We start from the raw sequence: 12,352 nt of genomic DNA, 5'->3' as shown, positions 1-12,352 counted from the left end.
CCACATGTCAGTTAACTCCCACATGTGCCTGCTTCATCTACCCCGAGAGACTGGAGCTAGGTCTCCACCTGTCTACACTTACACATCACTCAACCCCCAAATGTCACTGTCAGTTAACTCCCAAACATGCGTACTTCATCTACACCGAGAGACTGGAGCTAGGTCTCCACCCATCTACACGTACACATCACTGCTCGTTAACTCTTACATCTACCTGCTTCATCCACCCCGAGAGATTGGGTTAGCTTCGTCAGCACGGCCTGCCAGTTTTCATGATTCAGAACACGAGAACAACCTCCTTCAGATATACTCAGCCTGGGGAAGCAACAATCACATACAAGGATTATGTAAAGTTATTAATTTATCTGTTAGATGTTATAGGTGGAGGAAATGGGACAGTTGGCTGCCAGGGGAGTAAAACCAGCCATTGCCATTTGTTAATTACAGGTACACACATCTACGGAGTACACCTCCCAGGGAATATAAGCTATAGCCAAACATCACCTCAGTGATCACTGGATTGTGGTCCACACCAGCAGGTACGTGAACATCTCCTGAGCTCAGCCATATGTGTTTAACCTCAGTGATCACTGGATTGTGGTCCACACCAGCAGGTAAGTGAACATCACCTGAGCTCAGCCATATGTGTGTAACCTCAGTGATCACTGGATTATGGTCCACACCAGCAGGTACATCACCTGAGCTCAGCCATATGTGTGTAACCTCAGTGATCACTGGATTGTGTTCCACACCAGCAGGTAAGTGAACATCACCTGAGCTCAACTATCTGTGTATAACCTCAGTGATCACTGGACTGTGGTCCTCACCAGCAGGTAAGTGAACATCACCTGAGCTCAACTATCTGTGTATAACCTCAGTGATCACTGGACTGTGGTCCTCACCAGCAGGTAAGTGAACATCACCTGAGCTCAACTATCTGTGTATAACCTCAGTGATCACTGGACTGTGGTCCTCACCAGCAGGTATGTGAACATCACCTGAGCTCAACTATCTGTGTATAACCTCAGTGATCACTGGGCTGTGGTCCACACCAGCAGGTGCGTGAACATCACCTGAGCTCAACTATCTGTGTATAACCTCAGTGATCACTGGACTGTGGTCCACACCAGCAGGTGCGTGAACATCACCTGAGCTCAACTATATGTGTATAACCTCAGTGATCACTGGACTGTGGTCCACACCAGCAGGTATGTGAACATCACCTGAGCTCAACTATCTGTGTATAACCTCAGTGATCACTGGATTGTGGTCCACACCAGCAGGTAAGTGAACATCACCTGAGCTCAACTATCTGTGTATAACCTCAGTGATCACTGGACTGTGGTCCACACCAGCAGGTATGTGAACATCACCTGAGCTCAACTATCTGTGCATAACCTCAGTGATCACTGGACTGTGGTCCACACCAGCAGGTAAGTGAACATCACCTGAGCTCAGCTATCTGTGTATAACCTCAGTGATCACTGGACTGTGGTCCACGCCAGCAGGTAAGTGAACATCACCTGAGCTCAACTATCTGTGTATAACCTCAGTGATCACTGGACTGTGGTCCACACCAGCAGGTATGTGAACATCACCTGAGATCAGCTATCTGTGTATAACCTCAGTGATCACTGGACTGTGGTCCACACCAGCAGGTAAGTGAACATCACCTGAGCTCAACTATCTGTGTATAACCTCAGTGATCACTGGATTGTGGTCCACGCCAGCAGGTATGTGAACATCACCTGAGCTCAACTATATGTGTATAACCTCAGTGATCACTGGACTGTGGTCCACACCAGCAGGTATGTGAACATCACCTGAGCTCAACTATCTGTGTATAACCTCAGTGATCACTGGATTGTGGTCCACGCCAGCAGGTAAGTGAACATCACCTGAGCTCAACTATCTGTGTATAACCTCAGTGATCACTGGACTGTGGTCCACACCAGCAGGTAAGTGAACATCACCTGAGCTCAACTATCTGTGTATAACCTCAGTGATCACTGGACTGTGGTCCACACAAGCAGGTATGTGAACATCACCTGAGATCAGCTATACGTGTATAACCTCAGTGATCACTGGACTGTGGTCCTCACCAGCAGGTAAGTGAACATCACCTGAGCTCAACTATCTGTGTATAACCTCAGTGATCACTGGATTGTGGTCCACGCCAGCAGGTAAGTGAACATCACCTGAGATCAGCTATCTGTGTATAACCTCAGTGATCACTGGACTGTGGTCCACACCAGCAGGTAAGTGAACATCACCTGAGCTCAGCTATCTGTGTATAACCTCAGTGATCACTGGACTGTGGTCCACACCAGCAGGTATGTGAACATCACCTGAGCTCAACTATCTGTGTATAACCTCAGTGATCACTGGACTGTGGTCCACACCAGCAGGTATGTGAACATCACCTGAGCTCAGCTATACGTGTATAACCTCAGTGATCACTGGACTGTAGTCCACACCAGCAGGTATGTGAACATCACCTGAGCTCAACTATCTGTGTATAACCTCAGTGATCACTGGGCTGTGGTCCACACCAGCAGGTATGTGAACATCACCTGAGCTCAACTATCTGTGTATAACCTCAGTGATCACTGGATTGTGGTCCACACCAGCAGGTAAGTGAACATCACCTGAGCTCAACTATCTGTGTATAACCTCAGTGATCACTGGACTGTAGTCCACACCAGCAGGTATGTGAACATCACCTGAGATCAGCTATACGTGTATAACCTCAGTGATCACTGGATTGTGGTCCTCACCAGCAGGTAAGTGAACATCACCTGAGCTCAACTATCTGTGTATAACCTCAGTGATCACTGGACTGTAGTCCACACCAGCAGGTATGTGAACATCACCTGAGCTCAACTATATGTGTATAACCTCAGTGATCACTGGACTGTGGTCCACACCAGCAGGTATGTGAACATCACCTGAGCTCAACTATCTGTGTATAACCTCAGTGATCACTGGACTGTGGTCCACACCAGCAGGTAAGTGAACATCACCTGAGCTCAACTATCTGTGTATAACCTCAGTGATCACTGGACTGTGGTCCACACCAGCAGGTAAGTGAACATCACCTGAGCTCAACTATCTGTGTATAACCTCAGTGATCACTGGATTGTGGTCCACACCAGCAGGTAAGTGAACATCACCTGAGCTCAACTATCTGTGTATAACCTCAGTGATCACTGGATTGTGGTCCTCACCAGCAGGTAAGTGAACATCACCTGAGATCAGCTATCTGTGTATAACCTCAGTGATCACTGGACTGTGGTCCTCACCAGCAGGTAAGTGAACATCACCTGAGCTCAACTATCTGTGTATAACCTCAGTGATCACTGGATTGTGGTCCACGCCAGCAGGTAAGTGAACATCACCTGAGCTCAACTATCTGTGTATAACCTCAGTGATCACTGGGCTGTGGTCCTCATCAGCAGGTAAGTGAACATCACCTGAGCTCAACTATCTGTGTATAACCTCAGTGATCACTGGATTGTGGTCCTCACCAGCAGGTAAGTGAACATCACCTGAGCTCAACTATCTGTGTATAACCTCAGTGATCACTGGACTGTGGTCCTCACCAGCAGGTGCGTGAACATCACCTGAGCTCAACTATATGTGTATAACCTCAGTGATCACTGGGCTGTGGTCCACACCAGCAGGTATGTGAACATCACCTGAGCTCAGCTATATGTGTATAACCTCAGTGATCACTGGACTGTGGTCCTCATCAGCAGGTAAGTGAACATCACCTGAGCTCAACTATCTGTGTATAACCTCAGTGATCACTGGATTGTGGTCCTCACCAGCAGGTAAGTGAACATCACCTGAGCTCAACTATATGTGTATAACCTCAGTGATCACTGGGCTGTGGTCCACACCAGCAGGTATGTGAACATCACCTGAGCTCAGCTATCTGTGTATAACCTCAGTGATCACTGGATTGTGTTCCACACCAGCAGGTAAGTGAACACCACCTGAGCTCAGCTATATGTGTATAACCTCAGTGATCACTGGACTGTGGTCCACACCAGCAGGTATGTGAACATCACCTGAGCTCAACTATCTGTGCATAACCTCAGTGATCACTGGACTGTGGTCCACACCAGCAGGTAAGTGAACATCACCTGAGCTCAACTATCTGTGTATAACCTCAGTGATCACTGGACTGTGGTCCACACCAGCAGGTATGTGAACATCACCTGAGCTCAGCTATACGTGTATAACCTCAGTGATCACTGGACTGTAGTCCACACCAGCAGGTAAGTGAACATCACCTGAGCTCAACTATCTGTGTATAACCTCAGTGATCACTGGACTGTGGTCCACACCAGCAGGTATGTGAACATCACCTGAGCTCAACTATCTGTGTATAACCTCAGTGATCACTGGACTGTGGTCCACACCAGCAGGTAAGTGAACATCACCTGAGATCAGCTATCTGTGTATAACCTCAGTGATCACTGGACTGTGGTCCTCACCAGCAGGTAAGTGAACATCACCTGAGCTCAACTATCTGTGTATAACCTCAGTGATCACTGGACTGTGGTCCACACCAGCAGGTAAGTGAACATCACCTGAGATCAGCTATCTGTGTATAACCTCAGTGATCACTGGACTGTGGTCCACACCAGCAGGTAAGTGAACATCACCTGAGCTCAACTATCTGTGTATAACCTCAGTGATCACTGGACTGTGGTCCACACCAGCAGGTATGTGAACATCACCTGAGCTCAACTATCTGTGTATAACCTCAGTGATCACTGGACTGTGGTCCACACCAGCAGGTAAGTGAACATCACCTGAGATCAGCTATCTGTGTATAACCTCAGTGATCACTGGACTGTGGTCCACACCAGCAGGTAAGTGAACATCACCTGAGCTCAACTATCTGTGTATAACCTCAGTGATCACTGGACTGTAGTCCACACCAGCAGGTAAGTGAACATCACCTGAGCTCAACTATCTGTGTATAACCTCAGTGATCACTGGACTGTGGTCCACACCAGCAGGTATGTGAACATCACCTGAGCTCAACTATATGTGTATAACCTCAGTGATCACTGGACTGTGGTCCTCACCAGCAGGTGCGTGAACATCACCTGAGCTCAACTATCTGTGTATAACCTCAGTGATCACTGGGCTGTGGTCCACACCAGCAGGTAAGTGAACATCACCTGAGCTCAACTATCTGTGTATAACCTCAGTGATCACTGGACTGTGGTCCACACCAGCAGGTAAGTGAACATCACCTGAGCTCAACTATCTGTGTATAACCTCAGTGATCACTGGACTGTGGTCCACGCCAGCAGGTAAGTGAACATCACCTGAGCTCAACTATCTGTGTATAACCTCAGTGATCACTGGACTGTGGTCCACACAAGCAGGTATGTGAACATCACCTGAGATCAGCTATACGTGTAATGCCTCAGTGATCACTGGACTGTGGTCCACATGGAGAACAATACCGTTAGCATCTAGAGCCATTCTAACACAATATGTGCACGTAAGAATATATTTTACAACGATCAACCATTTAAGCAACTCAAATTGTGTAATAAAAAAATAATAATATTTTTATGATTTGAAGTCATCTTTAAAGTCCGCAAGGTTTTATGAACCAAGATGTAAAATCCATGACACGTCATTGATTTTGACCATACACTTCCAACACTGCACATGTATACCAACTCACACCAAATGTGACTGTATTTTAGTTGAATGTTTGTTAGATTGGTGTATGATGCCATGTACTCACAAATACTTCATTAATACGTCTGTGCATGTTGAGTGTGGAGAAAAGCAGAATGCTCGGTGAGTGAACGACTAAACAAAGTACATGTACAGATGTAAACTCGGCAAAAAACAGCTGTTGGCAACGCACCTAGCTAATACAAGAGCAGCGTTGCTGGCAGTCCACAGGTTGGGGTTGTGCAGTAGACTTGCTATTCTGTCAATCATCTCGTCCAGACAACTCTCAGACAAAATCCAGTCTCGTCCTTCATGGCTCTCTGCCTGAAATCGAGGAAACATTATACATGTCTCATAAATGAATCTGACAGTCATACTTGCAAACAGTGCATGTGTAACGTACCCAACATACCTTATTTGAGAAATAGTTTTTCTAATTCCCTATTTTTATGACTGTCAGTGGTTACATGTATTCGACGGTAGTAAGTTGTATGTTTAGAGAAAACTGAGGTTCCTGGCGAAAACCATTTAGCTTTTGCAAGTGTATACTGGCAACTTTCCCAAAGGACTTTATCTGAATACCACACTGGTGGGAAACAAGTGGTCTTCAAAGAGACCTCAATCCACACAAGTGTCGCAACTGTCACCAAGACCTCAGGAACAGTGAATCTGCAAATCCCCTGCCCAAGACTTGACTCAAACTTGCCCCTAGGAGCAGTCAGGATGGTGAATATGCAATCCCCTGCCCAAGGCTGGACTTGAAGTTGCCCTTAGGAACAGTTAGGATGGGTGAATATGCAATCCCCTGCCCAAGGCTGGGCTTGAAGTTGCCCTTAGGAACAGTTAGGATAGGTGAATATGCAATCCCCTGCCTAAGGCTGGACTTGAAATTGACCTTAGGGACAGTTAGGATGAGTGAATATGCAATCCCCTGCCCAAAGCTGGCGTTTAACTTTCTCCTGAAAACAGACAGGATGAGTGAATATGCAGTCCCCTGCCCAAAGCTGGTGTTCAACTTTCTCCTGAAAACAGACAGGATGAGTGAATATGCAATCCCCTGCCCAAAGCTGGTGTTCAACTTTCTCCTGAAAACAGACAGGATGAGTGAATATGCAATCCCCTGCCCAAAGCTGGTGTTCAACTTTCTCCTGAAAACAGACAGGATGAGTGAATATGCAATCCCCTGCCTAAAGCTGGTGTTCAACTTTCTCCTGAAAACAGACAGGATGAGTGAATATGCAATCCCCTGCCTAAAGCTGGTGTTCAACTTTCTCCTGAAAACAGACAGGATGAGTGAATATGCAATCCCCTGCCTAAAGCTGGTGTTCAACTTTCTCCTGAAAACAGACAGGATGAGTGAATATGCAATCCCCTGCCCAAAGCTGGTGTTCAACTTTCTCCTGAAAACAGACAGGATGAGTGAATATGCAATCCCCTGCCCAAAGCTGGTGTTCAACTTTCTCCTGAAAACAGACAGGATGAGTGAATATGCAATCCCCTGCCTAAAGCTGGTGTTCAACTTTCTCCTGAAAACAGGCAGGATGAGTGAATATGCAATCCCCTGCCCAAAGCTGGTGTTCAACTTTCTCCTGAAAACAGACAGGATGAGTGAATATGCAATCCCCTGCCCAAAGCTGGTGTTCAACTTTCTCCTGAAAACAGACAGGATGAGTGAATATGCAATCCCCTGCCCAAAGCTGGTGTTCAACTTTCTCCTGAAAACAGACAGGATGAGTGAATATGCAATCCCCTGCCCAAAGCTGGTGTTCAACTTTCTCCTGAAAACAGACAGGATGAGTGAATATGCAATCCCCTGCCCAAAGCTGGTGTTCAACTTTCTCCTGAAAACAGACAGGATGAGTGAATATGCAGTCCCCTGCCCAAAGCTGGTGTTCAACTTTCTCCTGAAAACAGACAGGATGAGTGAATATGCAGTCCCCTGCCCAAAGCTGGTGTTCAACTTTCTCCTGAAAACAGACAGGATGAGTGAATATGCAATCCCCTGCCCAAAGCTGGTGTTCAACTTTCTCCTGAATACAGGCAGGATGAGTGAATATGCAATCCCCTGCCCAAAGCTGGTGTTCAACTTTCTCCTGAAAACAGACAGGATGAGTGAATATGCAGTCCCCTGCCCAAAGCTGGTGTTCAACTTTCTCCTGAAAACAGACAGGATGAGTGAATATGCAATCCCCTGCCCAAAGCTGGTGTTCAACTTTCTCCTGAAAACAGACAGGATGAGTGAATATGCAATCCCCTACCCAAAACTGGTGTTCAACTTTCTCCTGAAAACAGACAGGATGAGTGAATATGCAGTCCCCTGCCCAAAGCTGGTGTTCAACTTTCTCCTGAAAACAGACAGGATGAGTGAATACGCAATCCCCTGCCCAAAGCTGGTGTTCAACTTTCTCCTGAAAACAGACAGGATGAGTGAATATGCAATCCCCTGCTCAAGGTTGGAGTTGAACTTGCCCCTATGAGCAGTCAGGGCGGGTGAATAGGCAATCCTCAGCCCATGGTTGGACTTGAAATCCCCCCAGGAAAAGTGAGGATGGGTGAATATGCAAATCCCCTACCCACATCTAGTGCACCCCAGTGAAAGGAAAGCACCTCTAAGCACTAGTTCACACCATACTACCCTAATAACTGAATCTCACAGTCAAATATTCACAATGTCTATAACTTCCAAACCTCACTGATGAAAATCAGTAAATTTATATTTCTTAACAGCAGTACATAATGAAGAAGGAATTTTGCTTGAATGTACTCCACTTTACCAATGTTCCCAGGGTGCCCGCTGCATTCATCACACTCTCTGCATCATTAAACGCCAGCATTCGTGTCAGGTTATTGAGCATCTGTTTGCCCTCCTCATTGCGAGCTCTAGCAAGGGAGAGTACTCTGAAACAGCCCAGTTCAGACTCAGCCAGGGAGCCAATGATATAGGCTGCATTGCCGGCAACCCTGAAAAGATATCATCCAAAAAGTATAGGCTTTAATATTTAGTTAAATGTATGAATACTACTGTGTACATCTACTGTTAACAGGTCAAATGCAATCTGATTTACATGTATCAACATACTTGCTGAGCTAATGAGTTTTACATGAATTACTAATGATAGAAGTATTTTGTATTAATTTGCCACAAAACTTCTCCACCCCCACCCCCACCCCGTCCCCACCCCCTTCCCCACCCCTTCCCCACCCTTCAAAAGCACCCGCATAAACAGTATTTATCCAGCATTTAAGCACTTCTGTACAAAGAAATGGCATGCACTGTGATGACATACATGTATGACCCTGTTATATCCAACATGCCCTACATACTTAGGCATAATCTCAAATGCCATAATGCTACATGGACTCCTTGCACAATACTATAACAATACACATCTATACAGTGTGTGATACGGACACTCAAAATCTCATGGCTATATCCTTAACAATGTATGGATCTGCTAACCTATATATTAATTTCACCGCCATGACCACGTCATGATAATGCTACCCTATGTATTTTACCACCATGACCAAATCATAATAATGCTACCCCACATGTATGTATTTTACCACCATGACCAAATCATGATAATGCTACTCTTTGCATTTTACCACCTTGACCACTTCATGATAATACTACCGTATGTATTTTACCACCATGACCAAATCATGATAATGCTACTGCATGTATTTTACCACCATGACCACTTCATGATAATGCTACCCCAGATGTATTTTACCACCATGGCAACTTCATGATAATACTACCCTATGTATTTTACCACCATGACCACTTCATGATAATGCTACCCTAGATGTATTTTACCACCATGACCACTTCATGATAATGCTACCCTAGATGTATTTTACCACCATGACCAAATCACGATAATGCTACCCCAGATGCATTTTACCACCATGACCAAATCATGATAATGCTACCCCAGATGCATTTTACCACCATGACCACTTCATGATAATGCTACCCTATGTATTTTACCACCATGACCAAATCACGATAATGCTACCCCAGATGCATTTTACCACCATGACCAAATCATGATAATGCTACCCCAGATGCATTTTACCACCATGACCACTTCATGATAATGCTACCCTATGTATTTTACCACCATGACCAAATCACGATAATGCTACCCCAGATGTATTTTACCACAATGACCACTTCATGATAATGCTACCCCAGATGCATTTTACCACCATGACCAAATCATGATAATGCTACACTATGTATCAAGCAATTCCTAAACTGAAACTTCCTAATAATGCATACAAATACATGTAAGTCCATACATACATGTAGCTATGTACAGAGTATACCTTTAAAGTGGAAAACTTAAATACAGTTACCTTAGTAGGATAATATCGGTGCAGTACTGATGACGAAGCCAGCATCCCAGCAAAATCATTAAGAAATGTCACATGTTGATATGATATATTAATACATGCTAAAACATTGTGACCGAATTATGCTGCATGTGTGCACGTCTGTGTGCACTTTGTCATAATTAACTAGCTTAATTTCTCTCAGAATCAGGAGACAAAGGGATCAAACCCGAGTCGGTTCATGCCAAAGACTTCAAAAATGGAACTTTCTTCTGCCTTGCTTGGCGCTCAGCACTGGGAGGCTAGAGAAAGGAAACATGACTGCATGGTTGTCAGTATAATGTGACTGGGTGGAGTGTCATGCCTGCATGTTGTCTTCGGCATGCTACTTCAGTGGCAACAGCACTTTTGCGGCATTGCCACAAGAAGAGGCATTATATGTACACACACCTACTTGACTTCTAGTCATCATATAACTGGAAAATTGTTATATACCACTTTAAACCACAAGCATACATACACACACATATGTTAACACTCCAATTTGAATATTTCCATGTACATACCACAAACAGGAATATAAAAAAGACTAAAAGGGAAAAGACTGATATGGTCAAAGCTGTTGATTTTACAATGTATGCATAGGCATATATATATATATATATATATATATATATATATATATATATATATATATATTTTTATTTATTTATTTATTTATTTATTCACACAAAACAATGGTACTTTATAGGAAGTAGCGCTCCTATTGCCTACAGTAGTGCATGAGGTCATGACCGCCATAAGACGGCTAGACTGGTTATGTCACACACAAACATGTATACATGTACAAACTGAACAACATCCATGTACACCTGGCTCTTATAATTCATTTAAGACATAAATTATTAGACATTTTCTTTCGACAAACCTGGAGTTGCCATTGGCCACGAGTTTGACAAGTCCCCAGAGAAAGTCTTCGGATCCGGAATGACTGAGGAAAGTGTTAACAGCTTGATCTTTGTCCGAGTGCAGGTCATCGACGAGTCGTTTCTAATGCGGTGTGTGACCGCTTGTCACCGCTCATCAACGCCGACAAGTAGTCACTTCCTCCCCACTGACAACTCATTCTCCTGCCCTTATCTCACACCTCATCTCCTGTTTTCATTCGGGACACGGCTTTATTTTTTCACCGAAAGAGTTCACTTCATTTTTTGGACTGTTTTGTTGACAAGAGACAAGCCCAGACACAGCTTCCGTTTCTAACGCCGCCTTCAATTGTCATTTCGATCTCGCAAGTGCGCGCGAGAAAATGCATGAAACGTGAGATCCAAGATGTCAGCGCCCATGGGCAGTGTACATTTAAGAAAATAATAATTCACGGTTTCGAGCACCCGCGTTCCTGGCAAGGAGCAGGAGGTGATATATAGCATGAAATCATTTGGGTGAAATGCCTGATTTTTGCTGATTTCTACAATTCAAAGTACTACAATAAACTGAAACTATCATATCTTTCATGATTAATGCTCCAGTTAGAATTTCTTGCCTAAAAGCTAATGTGAAATAGGCAAAGTCGAGGTGCTCCGAATTAAAGACACTGTGTGCTAACAATGCAATGTATTCATTATTCAACAGATTACTGTGATAAAACCTGTATATGTATAATTTTCAATAGCCGGATCTTTTCAATGATACCTACGTAGCTCTTTCTTGCCTAATAAGATAGCCCCAGGCTTTTCTCAAAGACCCAGTGCATAATACATATTTGAGATACATCAGAGGTGTACTATCTCTGAGGGTGTATATGAGGCATACTGAAGGAGTATGAGGTATACTAAAGGTGTACAAGGTAGCCCACTGCCAATTGTGCAAAATAATACCTCAAGTACTCCAGAATGGAGATGTACCATGGAAAGAGTGAATGATTGAGAGAGAGAGTGAGTGAGTGAGTGCATGAAGTTTAACGTCGTACCTAACAGTTTACTTAAGCACTTAACTGTCATATGACGATGAAGGAATCCTTGGAAGTTGCAGGACTGATTTCCACCGCTCTTTTATCTAGTACTGCTTCACTGAGACGACATACCAAAGGCAAATAAGTCACCCTGCCCAAGCCATTATACTGATACAGGTTAACCAGTAATTGCACAATCCCCTTCATGCTGAACGCCAAGCCAGGAAGCTTCATCTTCCTCTATTAACGTCTTAGGTGTGACTCAATCCAGGATTGACCCTGGATCTACTGCTCCCGAAGCAGACGCTCTACCAACTGTGCTAGCAATGCCGGTCCGTGGAAAGA

The 12,352-nt window shown here is 44.5% G+C and overlaps 1 protein-coding gene across 1 annotated transcript in view; it reads right to left on the bottom strand.

The window, feature by feature from the left end:
* LOC135480207 (uncharacterized) overlaps positions 1-11,317 on the bottom strand; it is a 54,724-nt gene extending 43,407 nt beyond the window's left edge. The window contains 5 exon segments of the mRNA XM_064759979.1: positions 215-315; positions 5,906-6,036; positions 8,487-8,673; positions 10,985-11,103; positions 11,105-11,317. Of these exon segments, the coding sequence (XP_064616049.1) occupies positions 215-315; positions 5,906-6,036; positions 8,487-8,673; positions 10,985-11,103; positions 11,105-11,182 (616 nt within the window). The 5' untranslated portion in view covers positions 11,183-11,317.
* Between the last annotated feature and the right edge of the window lie 1,035 nt (positions 11,318-12,352).

Source organism: Liolophura sinensis, chromosome 13, assembly GCF_032854445.1.
Source record: "Liolophura sinensis isolate JHLJ2023 chromosome 13, CUHK_Ljap_v2, whole genome shotgun sequence".
NCBI lineage: Eukaryota > Metazoa > Mollusca > Polyplacophora > Chitonida > Chitonidae > Liolophura > Liolophura sinensis.
The sequence above is the reverse complement of the archived record's forward strand: the minus strand, read 5'-3'. Positions and strand labels throughout refer to the sequence as shown.